Here is a 20748-nt window from a genome sequence, read left to right on the forward strand (position 1 = left end):
TGCTGCTTAGCCATTTGGGAAGGGTTATAAGGCCATTTCCAAACTATATAAAATTCACCTTTCTACAGTGAGAAGGATAGTTTATTAATGGATAGCTTTCAAGACAGTTGCTAATCTGTAGAGTGTGGCCCAGCAAATACAGTCCAAGGTCAGACTGTTTATAATATATAAAAAATCCATCATGTGACCTACAGCACTCTGTAAGCACATTAAATGTTTATGGTCACGACAGCAGAAACAAATATACACTGAAATAGTACAGCTTTTATGGGAGTCCTGATGGGTTGAAGCTCCTTTTCAACAAATATAATATAGCAGCATGACTTGGGTTTGTAAAACTGCTCTAAAATTGCTATTCTCTAAATTTTACCTAATTATAGTCTATAGGTTTTTTTTTGCTCTTGGTATTTCTTGGTGGTTGAAGTTGGTGAAAAACTGAAATTGAAGTAGGGTGTACTTTGTTATCCATTGCTGCATCATCCAGGGATTTTCTTGTACAAGTTTTGTACAATTGAACCTTTGACTCACTTTCTATCCACGTTGATGCAAAATGTTTGGTTGGATGTTTTAAATGAACAACTAGCTTACTTTATATAAATAAAACTTCATCATTGCCGCCTTGGTTTAGTGTTGCATGAATGATTCATTTCCTTCAACTGTGGCATTTAACTGTTAATTAGTAAACCAAGAGGAAAACATTTCACAAGGTAGTTAAAGAGTACCAACAGTCTACATTTGAAAAGGGGTCTTCTTTATGATCACATACATTGCTTTCCAGAACAATAAACGTATAAATAGGCAACCAAAAATGTACAAGTCACAAAAAAATGGAGTAATAGAGAGTACACTTAGATCTATGATGCAATGCAATCCTATGTCTGCTAGAAGAAATGTCAGAAATGTACATACAGGATAATATATATTTTAAAAATGATATTTATGGACAGTTCCCATGTTGACCGACTTGTCAAAGAAAATGTGGTGTTTTTACATAATTCCATTGTCAGATATCGAACTCTATACAAGTGAATATGGATTTTTTTTTTCACATTATCTTGCTTGTGGATTTTGACCTTGGACTATTTCTTGAGAGGCCCTGACATCTTGCGCAGCCCCTTCATCCGATAAAGTAACCCGTTGATAAAATCCTGTGAGGACGAAGAAACATACAGTAATGATTTCTCACGTTCCCTTCATAGCTTCCCTTCAAAACAGTAAAAGATGAAGATATGCACTGTACCTCTTTTGGCTTTCCACATTCTTGCAAAAGCTCCTGGTGAGGAAGAAAATAGAAAATTATTCAAACATCATTAAGTTGTACAACCAGTTTAGCCCAGTTAATGAGCCATTAGCTCAGTTTACAAAAGAAGATTTTATCATTTCCTTCCTATATGGCTATATAACGTATAACTGTGCTGCATTTTTGGGTGTGATTTCTGCTGTTGATTTAAAATAACATAATGATTTTAATCTTGGGGGGGCACGGCGGCTTAGTGGGTAGCACGTTCGCCTCACACCTCCAGGGTCGGGGTTCGATTCCCGCCTCTGCCTCGTGTGTGCGGAGTTTGCATTTTCTCCCCGTGCCTCGGGGGTTTCCTCCGGGTACTCCGGTTTCCTCCCCCGGTCCAAAGACATGCATGGTAGGTTGATTGGCATCTCTGGAAAATTGTCCGTAGTCCATAGTGTGTGATTGCGTGAGTGAAAGAGAGTGTGTGTGCCCTGCGATGGGTTGGCACTCCGTCCAGGGTGTATCCTGCCTTGATGCCCGATGACGCCTGGGATAGGCACAGGCTCCCCGTGACCCGAGAAGTTCGGATAAGCGGTAGAAAATGAGATGAGATGAGATTTTAATCTTATTATAAAAACTAGTGTTTCTGAACTCATTAGTCCCTTTAATGCTAAATGAATTTCCATAAAAAGACGATTATCCACTATGCACAATGAAAATCATCTGAATAACTTTTGGTTGTGCAGAAACATTTCAACAGTCGCAGAGTGTCATATGATGCAGTATTTGCAATAAACACAGTTGTCACACAGCCATCTTTCCCTGGTGTATTCTCGTCTAGTTCTCAGCAGGTCAAAAGTGGTTCTGAATTACAAGGAAACATGGCAGTTATCCAGGGATCATGAAGCCACCGTTTATATACTGTACCTAACTAGTGTTCTATTTCACGTATTCACATGAATAACCTAGTCCAGAAATGTCTGACTATATAAAAATCACCTTAGGACTATCTAGAAAGGTGATCAGAGATGACTACATTACTCATAAACATGGTGACACCCAGCTGGAAGAAGTATTGACTTCTATTTCTGGAGTAGCACACCTTTAATTGGAGGAGCTATTCATCATAGTAGAATGTTACGGTGTTTAGACAAACTCAAAATTTCCTCCAAGACAGATGAATCCGACGGTTGATCATTGGTCTTGGATGGCTGTTGTCTGGTATACCAAAAAGAGCAAGAAAAACTTTGTAGGTTTTCTTCCTAAAACTATGATTGTTTTTTGTAATCTCGCATTGTCATGTGTCAGTGATGGCAGTTGCCACAGAGTGGATAAAAAACAGACCAAAGTGCAAAATGACATAAAACATCAACAGGAAAAAAACTTGGGAAACCTGGTACACAACATGGTAAAAAACTAGAACACAAACACTGAAGACACAAAAACGAAACATACAGTAGACGAAGCAGCAATGAGGACAACGCAAAGCCACATGCAACATGGAGGGAATAAATAGGCAGGGTAATTAGGGTCAGGTGAGAATGAGCATGAACACCTCCTAATGTCCAAGCGTGACCCTGACAGTCTTGTATGTTTTTTATACTATGTGTGTTATACTACACTACACTGTCTTACTATACTAGGATGTCATACTATTCTATATTCGTACTATACTACCTCGCAAACAAAGTTTATAAGACTGACAGTACTCTTTCTCCATTACCTGGTGAACCAGAACCAGGATTTATTTATTAATAGAGACTTCTGGATGTCACTCCGTATAAAGGTGTCTGCCAAATGGAAATGATTCAGAAACTGACGCTCTTCTGTCCAGGGATTCTTTGGCAACAGGACCAAAGTGTAACCCAAGTACACAAGGTAGATTACCTAAAGTTTATTTGCATATGTATGGAAGAGCAATTAGTGCTAACCACACCTGATGCGATGCATAAACCTGGTTGTGGAAAGTCACTCTAAATTTCCATTTCCATTTCTGAAATTCAGTAGATGCCCTTCAGAGCAACGTACAGAGCAAAGTACAGAGCAAAGTCCTTTCAATCTTAATCAATGAATACATTATTTACATTTACATTTACATTTACAGCATTTGGCAGACGCCCTTATCCAGAGCGACATACATTATGTTGCTGGTACACTAGTCCATGGACTGAGAATACCATCAGTCTAAAACTTTGTTGGAAGGCAATATAGCAAGAAAGGCACACAGACAACACAATTTTTATTTGAGCTTCACAGAGTGGTATTTAGACATTGTTTAAATTCAGCCAGTGACTCAATTGTTTGGATATCTATGGGATGATCGTTTTACCACCGAGGTGACACAACAGAGAAGTGTCTCTGTGTTGCATGACTGTCTTGGCTCTTGAATCAAAGAGTTCTTCTGAACCATGTCTGCTGCCAAGTTGTTACCTGTTTTCTTGGGTTCTTTTTATGTTTAAGAGATAACATTGGTCATAGATATTTGCAAAATTTGAGCTGTCTGAGCAACAGGGCTTAAATCAGATTCATTCATTCATTCATTTTCTACCGCTTATCCGAACTTCTTGGGTCACGGGGAGCCTGTGCCTATCTCAGGCATCATCGGGCATCAAGGCAGGATACACCCCGGAACGGAGTGCCAACCCATCACAAGGCACACACACACTCTCATTCACTCACACACTCACACACTACGGACAATTTTCCAGAGATGCCAATCAACCTACCATGCATGTCTTTGGACCAGGGGAGGAAACCGGAGTACCCGGAGGAAACCCCCGAGGCACGGGGAGAACATGCAAACTCCACACACACAAGGCGGAGGCGGGAATCGAACCCCCAACCCTGGAGGTGTGAGGCGAACGTGTTAACCACTAAGCCACCGACCCCCCCTTAAATCAGATTCAATTCTGAATTTAAATCTGCCAACTGATTTATGATGGAAAAGACAGAAATAGCAGCTCAGTGGGTAAGATATTATACTACTACTGAAAGGTTGTAAGTTCAAATCCCAGTATCACTAAGCTACCAATACTGTGTCTTGAGCAGGCTCTTAACTCTAATATAATTGCTCAATTATGTTCAAAAAATAGAGATAAAATGTAGGTTGTTTTGTTTGGCTATAATTATGTGATGGCAGAACATACAGTACATTACACAAAGAACAAAGTTGAATATCCAGTTGATATCCAGGTGATTCACCCTGTCCTTGGTTGCTAGGAGGGATTAAATAGATCTTTAAGTTTTTTCAATATGTACCTAGATAAGGATGTCATCTTTTCTGCCGGTGTGGGTACAAGTTTTCATCCCAACCCAGCAGAAGCCACACCTGAGTCTACTGAAAGCCAAGATCATCTTATTAATCAGGTGGAATCAGGTATGGCTCCTGCTTGATTGGAATGAAAACCTGCACCTTCACTGGCTCTTAGTGGATGCCCTGCATAAATAAATCTTGAATGCTTGCAAACAACACCATATTCATTTTCATTTCAATACTGAAACAGTGTGCCTACAGTGTCAGTTTAGTCTAGTGTTAGTTTTGGTGTTTTAAAATAACGACTATGAATTCATTGCTGAAAAATGTATTTGCATTGCTACATACAGTACACAGAACAAGAGATAAATTGGTATAATAATAATAATAATAATAATAATAATAATAATTATTATTATTATTATTATTATTATTATTATTATTATTATTATTATTATTATTATTATTAAATCATCTGCTTTAACTTGGAAACTTAAAAAACCTATAGCTCAATAAATATAAGAGATTTGTCACACAGATATATATTATACATATGTGTATGAATAATTACATATTTACACTAATGTTTTGTAGTCACTTGAAACCCAGATATCTTACCAGAAGCTTCTTTGGTATTTCTCTGCTTATTTTTTAGTTTCTTTTTAATGTTATTTTGTTTTAGTAGAGTAAAATTATTAGGGTAAAATTAATCATGGTGGGATCCTGGCCAGGGTACTGATTTAGTCTGATTGCACATTTAGTCCCAATCAGCTACTTCATCAGTATGTTTGGATGCTTTTCAGACTGGAAGTAAAAGATTATCCATTGATATGGTATGAGCGTTTGAGCATGCTTTATGACACCAAAGTATTTATTCTGCTACTGTATATTACAGTCATATTTTTAGTAGGTCTTTCCTCTTATTCTCCTTTGAGACCCTACAGTTCATATGATGACATCATATTTTCACCCTGCTATACATGCATACAGGGAAGCTGTACACCCTCTAGTGATTATTTCTCTTTTTACTCATTTACCTACAAAAAAAATCAAGCAAACATGGGATGACTGATAAAGTCATGAAAGTATTCACCCCCTCTCTTTTAACAAATTAAATTGGGACTAGTGTTTTTAAATCCACATATGACCAATTATATGGTTAGACAATAAATATCTTTTACTTCGGGAGGTTTCAGAAGATACATTCGGTCCTGTCGTCATGAGGTCCAATTGACTGTCCTTAAAGCTTCAAAGTGTAGGAGGGAAAAAATGTAGAAGGTGAAGCATTGAACCTTCCTATGAGCACTGTGAAATCCATTATTACAAAGTGGAAGAAATATGGCACAATCCAGACACTGACAATCAGTCCATCCTTTCTGGAAAAAAACTGAGCAAGAAGTACCTTTACCTTTACGCTTACAAGGTTTTTTCTTACTAAGCCCTGCAGTTAAGGAACAGCCGTCCAATCGGTGTTCAGGACTGAAAACATATTTGTTTAGTCAAGCCTTTTGTGATAAATTGCACTGGATTATTTAGTGTAAACGGGAATTATTATTATTACTTTGTAGAAGCCAACATTCTGTTATGCTACTGGAGTTATTTTTCTTAGCCACCTTTTTTTATTGCTACTCCTCCTAGAGCTTTCGAGAGCCACATGCGCCAAATTCGGATATGCTGGTCTGAAGATTTATGCTATTAATTTTCTAAGTAATCCGAGAACCGGTATTTCCGATACCGGGTCTCAAACTTTTTCCCCATAAAACTCCCATTATAAATTTTGGAGGTTTATAACTTGACAAGCTTTCGAACTATCTACACCAAACTCGGCCAGCTCCTTTAGGGTGATACTCTGAACAAACTTTTAAATTGGTGTACCGTCTGGCCTTCCGGTTGTGCCGCAGCCCCGCCCCCAATATATGCAAAATCCAAAAACCTTTTACAACATTGACATGTCATATATCAAAACATTTAGAACAATGAGGGGAACTTCCTTACAGGTATTCTGGTGAATCGATAATTAGCACAACATGGACATGTGACATACTGTATCAAAACACTCAGCCCAATGTGGGGAACTTCCTCAAGAGTATTCGGATGACATCACATGCTTGTCTCCACTTGCCTCCAAATGTTTTTGCACCCTAGCTTTCTGTCCACTTGCCTCCAAATGTAACACTGATCCTTATGTCCACTCGCCTCCAAGAAACACCGGCCTTTGCAAATACTTGCTTTGTCAAAGCCAACATCAAAGTTTGTTGCGACGAACTTTACAAATCTAGTTGCAAATTGATGTCACCCAGATGAGGATGGGTTCCCTTTTGAGTATGGTTCCTCTCAAGGTTTCTTCCTCATATCATGCCAGTTTTGTGTTGCCTCTGGATTGCTCTTTAGGGATACATTTAAATGAAAAATGTTATCATTTATATTAGTTTTTTTTATATTATTGGTTTTTTTTTTCTTTGTAAAAATTTTCCATTGTTAAAATACTGTACAAATAAAAATATTTTGAACTGAATTGAAAGCAGGAGAATAGTCAGAAAAGTGTCCAAGCAGACACTGAAGGAGTAATAGAGCTCACTAGCTAAAATAAATGAAGTTGTGCAAGCCTCATAGATATGGCACCTACGGAAGAGTGGACAGAAGGAAGTCACATCTAAGAAAGGTTAACATAAAGTCATGCCTGGAGTTTGCTTTGTGAGAAGCTCTGAGAAATTTTGAAAAAGGATTTTCAGCCATTTGGTCTAAAAGATGGTAGTACAGTCCCTTTAGTGGTTAGCAGGTTTGCTTCACACCTCTGTGGTGGAGTTTTGATTCATGTCTCCATTGTCTGTGTGTGGTTTGTGCATGTTCTCTATGTGGTTCATGGAACTCCTCCAGATACTATGACTTCCCCCGAGCAGTCTTTAGACCGAGTGGTCTAAAATGCTATGTTTGGCACAGCCTAAATATAGCCCACTACCAAGCTAACAACATTATCAGCATCAAGGGCAATGATGGTAGCATCATGTGCTGGAGGAACTGGAAATACAAGCAATTTCTTCAGGAAAACTCTGTCTGTGTCTAGTGAGGAAATATACATAGGACAATGACCCAAAGCACAGAGCAAAAACAACAAAGGCATCAATTCTAGACTTAAATCCAATCAAACATCTGTGGCATGACCTGAAAACTGCTGTCAACTTATGTTCTTCATCAATTTCAGCAGAGTTGGTTGATGTTTGTTGAGCATTGCAAGAAAATGGCAAAATCTAAATTTCATAGAGGCATATCTGTGACAACTGAAAGCAGTCGTTGCAGTAAATTCACAAAGTATTCACTGTGAGGGTGAATTTTTTTCAAATAAGCAGGGATTCCTATTTCTTTTTTCTGATGACATCTTAATGGTTTATTTAATGTCTGTAGCCAACTTAAAAACATTTGCATACATTTTATATACATTTGATGTTGCAACAAAACAAAAAATAAGGACTAATGATATTAATGGATGATTACTAAAGTCAACGTATATCTAAGACTCTTGTCTCTTTAGAAGCCATGGATGAGCAAGGAGTTTTGGCTCCTGCTGCAGGCCTGTAACACTGCCTGCAGTAGCCAAATAAGGCCAAGCACTGCTATAAGCTAAAGGTAGAGGAACACTTCTCCAACTCTGACCACAGACGCATGTGGCAGGGCATCCAGGCCATCAGCGACTATAAGCCCAGCAACTTCCCCCTATCAACTACAGATGTTGAAGAAGAGAACTGGATTATGGATTATGGACTTTCTGACCAACAGACCCCAGCATGCCAGATCAGGCCACATCCGCTATGCCAACATCACCTTTAACACGAGTGTACCACAGGGCTGTGTGCTCAGCCTGTTCCTTTATTCCCGCTTCACTCAAGAGGGCTGTGCATTGAAGTTTATTGATGACACCACTGTGATTGGCCTCATCGCCAACAAGGATGAAGCATCCAACAGGGAAGAGGTACAACTTATGGCCGCATGGTGCGTCGACAACAACCTGCTCCCTAATACCAGCAAAACAAAACCGCTCATCATTGACTTCAGGAGGGAGAGAGGGGGCATGCACGCCTATCCACATCAATGAGTTACCAGATGAACGTGTCTCCAGCTTCCTGGGGATCCACATCTCAGAGGACCTGTCCTGGACCAGTAACACCTCTAGCCTGGTCAAGGTTCTTTTTGAGGACACTGAAGAGACATCACCTGTCTTCAGCCATCCTGGTGAACTTTTGTCCCCCTACCCTAGGCGCCGCCACCAAAAAACAGTAGACTGAGGAACAGCTTTTTCCCCTGGGGCTCCTTACTGAACTCTGCCTCCCGGTGAACGCCCCACCCACCCGACCCCACCGCCCACCAACCCATGTGTATTATGTCAATAGCACCTGTATATTTATCTATATAATATATAACACCCTGTATATCATGTCTATAGCACCCAACCAGTATATCTTATCCACAGCATATTCATCTGTATATTATCCTGTTCATACTGTAAATTCTGTACTCATCTTGCACTTGCTGCTTTTGCACTTCTGGTTAGATGCCAAACTGCATTTCGGTGTCTTGTACTTCTACATGTGTAATGACAATAAAGTGGAATCTAATCTAATCTAATCTAATCTAATCTAATCTTGTATTAGGATTCTTCATGTTGAAACTCACCAATCACAGATCATAGGTGTTGATAAAATACAAATAGTGAGGAAGCACACAACGTAATATTTGTCTCAAGAGAACAAACATTCATCGGTTTAAAAGATTATGTCATAAAATGTAATGACTTCCAGCGGAAGTCTGGTGGATTTGGTTTCCCATGTGTTTTTTTTCTTGGCATATTTAGTTCTGTGGCTAACCGAGCCTACTCTTGTGGGTTGTAATTGTGTTGGTGCCAATAAAAGCAAGTGCAATGCTTCCTGTCTGAGATTCTTTCTCAACAACATCACAATATAGAATAAAAATAAACAAGATTAAATATTAAACATAGTATATCAGGACTGATAGATATAATTCTGTATGTTCGATTAGAGGAGCACAATTGAGTGTAGAGCAATTATTCAACAATGTTAAGAACACAGTTAGAATTCCTCATCATCATCATCATATCAAACAATTTCTTAGCCAGTACAAAAAATATGACTTATAGTATGGTACTGTTTTAAGTAGAATTATGCATGGAGGTGCATTATGAAATGATAAAGAACAATGTAGAACTTACATGTAGTCTGGTTCTCTGTTCTTCATCTGAGAGCTCCAGAAGTTCATCAATGTCAATCTCTAACTCAGGAATTTCTTCCTCCTGGGGAGAGATGTGAGATGTGAAGTGATAAGCTTTGATACAGGAACCATATTTAATTTCTGCAAATGATAACTTTAGAATTCATTGGAAAATAAACAGTACCCTTATTATTATGATTTCAAACACATCAGAAACATTTAAATGCAATTCTTTGCAGATTGAATTGTAATTAAGTTGTAATTTAATTGTAAAGACAGATTCATTTAAATTCAGATAATACAGAGACACAATGGTATTAAAGGTAGTGGAATGTGATTGGTTTGAAAAGAAGGACATTACTAAATATCTGGAGAGATACGGTAAGATACTCAAGCCGACTCTAAGAATCTTGAGACATCTCCAGTTAGACTCTGTGATACTAAGGAGATCCGAAGTCCATGATCCTTACACAGATACAACATTTAACTGACTGTATATTACAATCACACCCCCAGTGTCACCCATATGAGGATGGGTTCCCGCTTGAGTTCGGTTCCTCTCAAGGTTTCTTCCTTTACCAATTTAAGGGAGTTTTTCCTTGCCACTGCTGCCTGACTCACCTCAGACTTGCTCATAGGGGAATAAATACATACACATTGTGATCTATATATATCTAATAATAATCTAGAATTTTTATTCTGTTAATCCTTATTTCTTTTATTATTCGTTATTTCCTTTATCATTAATTATGTTTACCATCTGCTCTATGTTTATGTTCTGTAAAGCTGCTTTGAGACAATGTCTATTGTAAAAAGCGCTATACAAATAAACTTGAATTGAATTGAATTAAATTGAATTGAATCAAGCTGCCACTCTTGGGTAGCTGGAACACTTGGACCGAACCTCCTGGTTTTGTCCTACATTTGAAAAATAGGCTGATGGATAGAGAGGCTGCACTAAATTGCCCATAGGTGTGAATAGGTATGTTTATGGGTGTGTGATTGATACACATTGATCTGGGGTGAATTCTCACACTTTGAACCAGTGCTACTGGGATAGGTTTCAGATCCGTGACACCAACCATGGTAAAGTGGTTACTGAAAATGAATGAATGAGTGAAAGAATGACGTACTACCTGTCTCCCAATCAAAGTATATGTGTGAATCCAATCAGCACCAGGTTTCAAACAATTCTTAAACATTCAAAATCCAACATTGTGAAGTCTGTGGATCAGCACGGGATGGTCTAGAAATCCACATTTATCAAATGTTGCATTTGAATAAATCTCCAAAAACAAGACCGAAATCCCAAATTGCTGAAACAATTGATGAAAAGATTTAAAAGTACAATGATTTTAGGTATGTGCTATTGTTAATATGTAACCCTGCTACCATCTTTCCAAAAAAAAAGAATGTTTTTCAACTGCCATTATTGGGTTTAACTATACACAGAGAGAAAGGACAAATTTAGGTGGAAATTAATGTTAAATATATGACTCACTCTGAACTAAGATTGATCTTGAAGAGAGATACACTTATAGAGAGTCTGAAATTGATTAACAGAAAAGGGATGTCTTAAAAGAAAAAGTAAATTGTGTAAATATAGTGATCAGGGAAACAAAATATATATTTGCGGAAAGTTCAAACAGTAACTTGGTTGTTCTACTTCTAAAACTCGATATGAAACATAACCTAACGTCTGTTATTATGTTGTACTGTTCACACTTACTTCACATTAAAAGGAACAGATCTAACTGGATATTGAAGTGATATGCCTTTAATTAGGGGAGCATGAAGGCTTAATGTTTTGTGCTAGACTCACACATCTGGGATTAGGGGATGATTCGTGAAATTGGAAATTGAATAGCGATTCCTCTGAGTACTCAAGTTTTCCCCCAACGTCCAAAGACATGTGTTGTAGGCTGACTGCCATCTCTAAATTGTCAATGTTTGAATGTGTGCGATTGTGCCCTGTGATCAGTTTGGGCCCCCAATGGACGTTGTCCCCTGCCTTGTCTTCATCAGTACTGTAACTTGTGCTCCAGATTCTCCACAACCCTATGTAGTAAATGGATGAATGGAAGACTTGCCTTTAATTACCTATAATATATTTATCACGCTTTTCACTCTGCACCACTTTACCACCTCCAATGATGAGCAAGAAGATACTAAAAGTATACAATACCACATCTTATTTTACTTTCTACCACACAAATGGCCAAGCTTTTAAACTGGGATTATATAAAGGTAATGATTGGGGACCACATGCAAAAGAAGTAGCTATTCTAACATCTTTTATGTTTATTTCTTTATTTGTTTGTTTATTTATTTTTTCTCATGGACAGTTTCATGAGATTTTCTAATAGATCCACAAAATGAATTCTAAAATAACAGTAAAAAGGTTACTGTTTACAAATATTGGCAATTTATTTAAAAGGTACAATAAAATTAATTATATAACCCACTATGAACTATGATTGGTCTTGAACAAAGAGACACTAACAAAGATAGTCTAAAATGGATTAACAGGAAAAAGGATGCTAGAGTCTTTAAGAAAAAGAAAATTGTGATAAGGTGTTAAAGAAAGAGACAGAGACACTTAAAGGGTGGCACTGATTGGTTTAGCGCTTGAAATGCTGTCTTGAAGACTGAGACCCACTGTGATGGTGTTTAAGAAAGAGAAACACTGTAATTAGTCTGTAGGAAGTAAGACAGTGTGATTGGTCTTGAAGGAAGAAAGAAACGGATTAGTTTTGAAGGAATGAAGACAATGTGATTAGTTTTGAAAGAAGAGAAACCCTGTGATTAGTGTTGAAGTACTGTAAGAAAGACACTGTAGTTAGTCTTTAGTATGTGAGACACTGTGACGAGACTTAAAGGAAGAGAGACTGTGATCAGTCTTGAAGGAAAGAAAACATTATGATTGGTCTTGATTCCTTCAAGAGACACTGTGATTAGTCTTAAAAGATCCAATACACTGTAATTAGTCTTGAGGGAAGTAAGACACTGTAATTGGTCTTGAAGGTAGAGAGACACTGTGATTAGTCTTGATGGAAGAGACACAGTGATTCCAAAATAACAGTAAAAAGGTTACTGTTTACAAAAATGGCCAATTTTCTACTTTTATTTGAATAATACAATATAATGAATGAATGTAATTTGTACATTGAAAACCCAGTGTTTGTCATGAGCTCTCAGTCAAACTGTGACACACTGCAGCTTCTCCGCTCCAGTGAAGAGATACTGAGCAGCTTCATTAAGTCCTGTAAAGGTCAGTAACTAATGGTCAGTAAGTAATATTTACACTTAAATATATTGCAAGATTATGAACATGAATTCCCCAGTGGGTGCCTAACTGTCATCTAAACACAATACACTGTCTTTAGTAAAATGCTCAAAAGGAAATACAAATCCATGACCACTGCTATGGGAGACAACAATATTAGCATAATAAATGAAAACTATGCTAACTAACTTTTTTTAACATATAAAAAAAGATAGTATTATATTAACCGTTGCTTATTGACACTTAAGCAATATAATACTCAATTGTAGTGGATATAGAACTTGTAAAGCTCTGGGGGCATTTAAAGATTTGAAGTCTTCTCTCCATCTATCATCATTTATCTACACTAGAGCCAAAAATTATTGTGTGGTTGAAGCTCCAGCAGTTGAATAATTTATTTCACGGTAAGCCTTACCATTTTGGCCAGAGTCTGTTCTACAGTAGTGTCAAATCCTAACATCTCTCTTGTTTGAAAGTCAGTGCTTGTAAGGCTAATGTCTATTATTTATCCTTACAGCACTTCCTGCCAGACTCAGAGGACATTTCTACTAAAAACATGACACGAAACAGAAGATATAAAGGATATATCCATGTAAAAATCTTTGATATGAGGTTTTTTGTGATACAATATTTTGTGAACTCAGGATGTTTCCCGTACGTCCCAATATTAGTCTAGTGGACAGGATGACAGCACTGCCAATATTTGCCTGTGCTTGTTAATAAAGTTCAAGCTCAGTATGAGTATTGAGTATTATTACAAAAAAAACTACAAGTATGTTTATTTTATGTTTGTTTCCTTAGTTTATTACGTGATTATTTCACTTTGTGTTGACTATATTGATATTTATGTTGAGAATATAGACATGATAATATATTCCGATTGTATTATGCACATGTTGTTGATGTAACTATGCAAGTCATGTTATCGTATCATACATCTTCACAGAATATTGTGTGTGATTATATCTCTTTATTGTTCCTTCAGACCAGATACCAGATACAGATATCATTATCATGGATAACTTGGAGCATACAACAGAGGCTGTTCAATAAATGCACCATTTTGTAAAGAATATCTTTGTAGTGAGGCTTCATTACACAAACAGTAATCCTGTTTCTAATACTGAACCTTTCCTATTTCTCTGTTCAGCACAGGGCCATCACATTTTTAATTGATGGCCCTATGATAGCTTTCTTATAGCCCAAGTGCTTTTTAGCTGCGCTTCCATGCATTTACCTAAACTTCTATTCAAACAACTTTGAAGGAGGAAGTCATCCTGCAGTCATCAAATGCAGTCAAAGATGCACAGAGCTTCTATGGCATCCAACCAGTGGCTGAATGCATTAGAGATGAGCATGAATAATTAATTCGGTGACACAAGGGACCGACGGTAAACGCTTCCACATGAAGACTCGGCATACCCAGAGCGTAACCTTTCAGCCAAGCCATGCAAAATTCAGCCTCTTTATTGACCGTGTGGACAAATGCATTGCCACTCATGTACTGTGACTTAGCACCTTGTTGAGTGCTTTCTTCAGCTTAATAGCTAATTGCTATTACAAAAGAAAACTGGCATTTGCAGTACTTGCTGTTTTGTGTGGCACATAATCATCTTCTAAAAAAAAAAAAGAAAAGAAAAATACATGCTACTATATTAGTGAGATTATAGTATGGACATTTAGAGATTCCAGAGAGATTCTTTATTAATGTACTGAAAGAAAGAAAATAATGAACTCTTCAGTAATATTACAACCATCTGAATCAGCACTTTAGTGGTCATGGCCTCTGTAAAGCCTTGAAGGAAGGAGAAGATTTGAAATATTGTATACATCAGCTACACCACAGGAGGACATCAGCCTCAACAATCTGCTTAATATCTTGCGGAAAGCACTCTGCATACATCGCCTAAAAGCACCATAGGGAATGAATGCCTCAGGAAACCTTTCAAGTTTCTGCATTTATACTGCCTTCTTTTGAATGTACATACTATGAATGGATACAATTAAACAGTCTCAATTCAACAGTACAACCGATGAAAAAAAAATGTCTCAATCATGTGAAGCATGGTGGAACGAAAAATCAGACAGTGCTGGCTGTCTTTCCACCCTAATAAATATTTGCATATTAGTGCATTTTAATTGCCATCCATTTTGATAATAATGCCATAAGATATTATATGCCGGCTACAACACCATAAAATGTGTCTGAATGGGTGTCTTTGTATTTAAACATTCCCAAACTTAAATGGCATTGCCATCTCACAGGTTCCCACTTCAGTCTTAAGCTCAGGTTTTTGTCTGTCCTGTGTTCTCTAATATCTATTAGGGTTTCCTCTGGGTTGTTCAGTGTCCTCCTATCGCCCAGCAAAGATAGATTGGCTACACTACATTGCAGCTAGGTGTGAATTAACAAGTTAACGTGTGTGTGTGTGTGTGTGTGTGTGTGTGTGTGTGTGTGTGTGTGTGTGTGTGTGTGTGTGTGTGTGTGTGTGTGTGTGTGTGTGTACGTGGCCCTGCAATGAACTGGTGTCATATGATGGATGTGTCCCCAGCTTACCCCCAGCTGTTCTGGGCTATAGGTTTAATATACACCACAAGCCTGACTAGGATCAACCAGTTAACAAAGATAAATGAATGAATGTCAATTGTTTCAGATTTGCATGTGTGAGACCGTGTTAGGATTTTCATTAGCTTTAAGCTATCCTTTTTAGCTTTAAGATTTATAAACAGTAACATGAATCAATTTGATGGAGACTGAACAGAATGGTAGCAACACTAAACTTCCTCCATTGTAAAAAGGTAACTTCAGGTCAGCTAGATGGTCTTTTGTTTAAAAACTATTTGACATTATTTAGTTAGATATAATATTGATGAAACATTTATTAGTAACGAAAAGTAACGAAAAGGTGGTTTGTTCATTTATTATTATTTAGATTTTGGATGAATGAGTTTGGTTTAGTCCTATTTAGACACTGTACAGTAAACAGACCTTCTGCAGACTGTTATGAACCTCACATGTGCTGGTTCTCTACCAGCTTATCAACTGATTCCTACAAACATGTCCGTTTATGGTTATTAAAATTTATGAGATTGTCTCTAGTCCATGTATGGCTTGGCAACATAATGTTGAGAATCAGTTAATGACATTCTGTAGTTGGCTTGTTGACCGTGTGTGGAATTTCTAAAGCAGGCTATTCAAATAAAGGTTACCAGAGTTTTTAATATATTATAGTTTCTTTTATTTTCATAAAATGATTACACGTCACAAATGATCAACAAATACAAGCTAGCTTTTACAAAGTGAATCTACACTAAACTTAATCAACAAAAAAAAGTATTCGTCTTTCCTGTTCATCTATGAGCTGAAACTCATACGGATCCTGGCAGTCTACAATAGGTAGGAGTTGTGTGGTGTTTCTGCAACCCACCAACTGGCACTGTCACACTGTCAAGAGCATGCCGACAATCAACAGAAGTCTGAGGCTAAGACAGGAATTGAGATTTACAACTCAAAAATAAGTCAACTTTTTACTTTTCAGTCTTGGTCCTAGAGTTACCTAAGTCATTTCAAACTATAAAACTATTCAAATGCTTCCATTAAGTAAAGCAAACATCATATACTGTACCGTTTAGAACTGAGTGCCATTATTGCAGTTTCCTGTCTTACTGTGATTGTGTCCTGTTGTTGTCTTCATCATAATCAGCATTTGTATTAGCACTCATTATATTTGCATTTGCAATATTTGCGTAATTTGAATTTGCATCTTTGTTTCATTATGTCTCATTGAGCATCTGTTTTGACGATCGCATATGAGAGCAAGAGCCTTCTCACCATGGTATCTCCAGAGACAGCTGAGTTAATTTCCTACAACCCTCACAATTACCTCCACATGTTTACATATGAAGACCTCTTCTAGTCCAAACATGGGCAATCCTGTGTCTAGGAGCTCAAAGATAATGTAACGTTGCGAGTTGTTGCAAGGAATTGGACAAATGAATGGAAATCCCAATACCACCAAGCTGCTACGGTTGGGTCCTTTGGTTTGCAACTCTGCCAACTTAACTAATTGTTGTATTAGTTAATTGCTCATTGGATTAAAAAAAAAACATTAGACAGATGAGCAAATGAGAATATCACCCAGTGGTAACGTTTTAAAGAGATCATACTTTAAATGTATATCTAAGCCCATTTTAAATCTAGGGAAAGCTTTGTAGATATTTAGCAGAGAAAGGCCTTGTGTTAATTGGGCCATATAATGGCTTAGCTTAAAGACAAGCAATTGTACAGTAAGTTGAGTTATTATTTCTTGCCAGAAGTCTGCCTCAGCAGGGAGGCATATAGCAGCACAAGTCAGATAGCATGACTGAAGTGATATACATAACGAGCCGTCATTTGTAGGTGTGTTTGACAGCAGAACGGATCTCACCTATCACTTCTTCATTGCAACGTCCAGATCAGTACCACAGTGCAAAATTATTCCTGTAGTAATTTTAGAATTTGTTGTGGCAGCTAAACTGGTAAATTGATCATTCATAAAGACTGAACCTGTGTAGCCATGTCTTTAGAGAACCAGTTTATACCAAAACAAACACACAACAATCTTAAGACCTACAGTGAGCAGTCTAACATGAACTACCTCTGACCGCTCTTGTCTCTTACCTCACAGTCGTAAAGCAGGTGCAGCTGCCCGTCGATCCACTCCTCAATGTCCAATCTCCTCTGGAGGTCTTTACGGTTGTATTTCACTGTTAATTTGCCCAGCTTGCGATGGGGGGGCTCCTCCTCTTTGGTCTGAAACATCACCCTTGACTGGGTGCCTGGTTCCGACGCCATGGCTGCCACGGCTGCACACAAACCAGGGAGAGCAATCGGCAAGCCGTCTCTCTCTCTCTCTCTCTCTCTCTCTCTCTCTCTCTCTCTCTCTCTCTCGCCCCCTTTCTCTCACCCCCGCTCTCTCTCACACTGTCTCCTCCTGCTCTATTTGCTTGGATCTCTCAGAATCGCTCCTTACACTTTGTACAACAGCCTCTCTTTCTGGCTTTCTATTACAGCTCTTCTTCTCTCTGTATTCCTCTCACTGTGTTTCAGTTACTTACACGCTCGCCGCCTGTTCCTTGGAGGCTTGTAATGGAAGACGCCTTTTTTGTGTGTCTGAGACAGAGACAGAGACAGACAGAGTAAGAAAGAGAGAGTGTGTGTCGTTTCCTTGAGTGTTTTATGAGAGTCCACGGGCACAGGTCATAAAGACTGATAAGCTGAAGAGTGTAAGATGATTGACAGAGGGCAGTGTACTTAAAAACGCCCAATGTTATGTCACCTCCACACAGCTATATTCACACAGCGCACGCTGTAAATAGCTTAATGGAGGGGAAAACATTACATGTTGCTGCAATATATCTACTTACTCTGTATACCCACTGATTTCTGGGAATTTAATATAAGCTTGGCAGATTAGAATCTAATTTTCAGAGCTAACAGTGTTTCATGCAGGTTTTAATATCCTGTGCCTGGAAACTAGAGGAAGTAATGGATTTGGCTTTTTCGTGTTTTCATTAAACACAGAAGAGAGGCATGGTCATATGCTTATTGTGCATTAAATCCTGTCCCACTTAAAAGAAGTGATTAGCTCATGTGTCAGTTGCAATTTGTGTAAACTACCCAGAAACAATAATAAAATGGTGTAGCATGGAATCAAATAAACTATACAGGGCGTGCTATGATTGAAAAATAATCAGTGGCAATCAGGTTTATATATCGCTATTCCAAAGTGGATAATTCTGTTACAACATATCTGGAGATTCTATTCTCACCGACATTCTGTGTGCATGGAGTTTGCATGTTCTCGCTACAGTATGCCTCAGCATACTCTGTGTGTGTGAAAGGGTTTTGGAGAGTGCTCCTATCCCCTGGCATAGGCTCCAGGCTCCCTATGTCCCTGTATAGCAAAGTGGTACAGAAAATAAATGGACGGATGACACCTCACACGTTTTATCTCTTTATAGTTACATTTAATATTGTGGGACATAATATCGTGGGACAAATTAAATAGATAGATAGATAGATAGATAGATAGATAGATAGATAGATAGATAGATAGATAGATAGATAGATAGATAGATAGATAGATAGATAGATAGATAGATAGATAGATGACATAGGGGAGAAACAACCTCCTCATCAAATTAGTTCCTGTTGTCACTTACTGTATGTTACAGTTTAACAGCTATAAACTGTCACTCCCCTATCAGCTTTTCTAACTTTAACACACACACACTCTCTCTCTCTCACTCTCTCAAAGTGAAGGACATAATTACCCAGCTTTTTATATTGCCAAGAAACCAAAAGTCTTTCCTGTTCCAGAAAACATATTCGCTGTTGCAAAGCAAGTTTTTCTTTGCTAAATAACACATTTAAAACATTTATTATTAGCCTTAGGTTATGTTCAACCGTGTATTTGAGGTGTTACTATAGAAACAACAACGTATTAGAATAAGCATGAGTTAGAGCTGGTGCTACAGCCAGAGTTGCTGTCATACAAAATTTATCAACAACTTCTGTTCAACTTCCAATTAGAATCAAGAAATCAACATCACTGTGGTATATATTTAATTTATGTTTATTAAAAGTGAGATTCTACATGCTATAAGCAACACAGATATAGAATAATGGGCAAATATAAAGCTTCGTTTTTCTGTTTTGTTTCCATCTTACAAGACTTTGTTTGTCTGATGACGACCTGCTGACAACCGAATTAGAGTGCCATACGGAAAAGCAGGAACTAAATGATTAAGCAGCATTTTAATGATGACTGTAACCTGTTATTACTGTTCCTGTATCAGCTGTAAGGTTACATAATAGGAGGGTGATATCATGTGTGATAGTCATGTCCCTGACCATTTATGTGGCCCACTAATGGCTGCTTTACACGTATCCTTAATGTTCCTTTCAAATTAATGCTCGTTTATGGCTGTAATTTATTTAGAGCCAATGTAATAAGATAAGAAAATATGCACATTACTTTGTAAACACAGATATAAATAATTGCAATGTGGACAACATACAGTATTTGTCCACAAACCTTATTTTATATAGTGTACGGAGTGACAACAAAACTCAAACCTGTGTTGTGTTAACACGCCAGTAGGTTACAATAAAAAAAACACAGAGCTCAACAAGAGTTAGAGTGCCACTACGGATGGTTCACAGGTCTAATTACAACAACAACAATGCCTGCGATATTTTCTTTTTGTTTTGGCAGGGAATATCAGTCGGCTGTTTCACCCCGCTGATGCGCCGTCTGTTATACACGCTGAATTATTGAGCGCCACTGCAGCTCAGCTTTCACAGCCAACAATGTTCATTCACTCCACAGATACTGGCAGGTGTTTCCCCTTCAGGTCCACTTCTAGATGAAAGAGTTTAGTGTAGCTTCAAAGATGAATTCACCTTAACGTTATCCTGGTCAGACAGTCCACATCCTATAGTTGCCTGCCATAGTTTCTTGCTCTTTGTTTGCCCTTCTTTGTCACACCTGAGTCAGAGAATGCATAGGTTCCTTAGTCTGTAATGAAAATTCAAACTTTTGTAAAAAAAAAAAAAAGTTTTTCTCAGTATTGCTCAATTAAGCTCTAAATCTAGTTTTTGTAAAAGCAGGAACTTTTGGTTATGAATTACTAACACTGACAGTGTACAGTACGTGAAAGTGCCTCTTGTTCAGCCTGATGGTGTACGCTGTATGGTGTCCATAAAACATCATGGAA

General features: G+C 37.9%; 1 protein-coding gene across 1 annotated transcript; it reads right to left on the minus strand.

Annotated features, from left to right (window-relative positions):
• Positions 1–730: 730 nt before the first annotated feature.
• On the minus strand, positions 731–18241 carry ppp1r14d (protein phosphatase 1 regulatory inhibitor subunit 14D). The gene is made up of 5 exons (XM_047821949.1): positions 18085–18241; positions 17648–17832; positions 9703–9783; positions 1241–1273; positions 731–1148 (listed from the first exon to the last, which is right to left on the minus strand). The coding sequence occupies exons 2-5, from the start codon at positions 17819–17821 to the stop codon at positions 1080–1082; spliced, it is 357 nt and encodes a 118-aa protein (XP_047677905.1). The 5' UTR covers positions 17822–17832; positions 18085–18241; the 3' UTR covers positions 731–1079.
• Between the last annotated feature and the right edge of the window lie 2507 nt (positions 18242–20748).

The sequence above is a fragment of the Tachysurus fulvidraco genome, chromosome 12 (assembly GCF_022655615.1).
Source record: "Tachysurus fulvidraco isolate hzauxx_2018 chromosome 12, HZAU_PFXX_2.0, whole genome shotgun sequence".
Lineage (NCBI taxonomy): Eukaryota > Metazoa > Chordata > Actinopteri > Siluriformes > Bagridae > Tachysurus > Tachysurus fulvidraco.

Coding starts and splice junctions, on each gene's coding strand:
- ppp1r14d (XM_047821949.1), bottom strand. CDS start 17,821: ATGGCGTCGGAACCAGGCACCCAGTCAAGGGTGATGTTTCAGACCAAA. Junction 9,784..17,647: donor ACCTGCTTTACGACTGTGAG/GTAAGAGACAAG, acceptor ATCTCTCCCCAG/GAGGAAGAAATTCCTGAGTT. Junction 1,274..9,702: donor AACAGAGAACCAGACTACAT/GTAAGTTCTACA, acceptor CTTCCTCACCAG/GAGCTTTTGCAAGAATGTGG.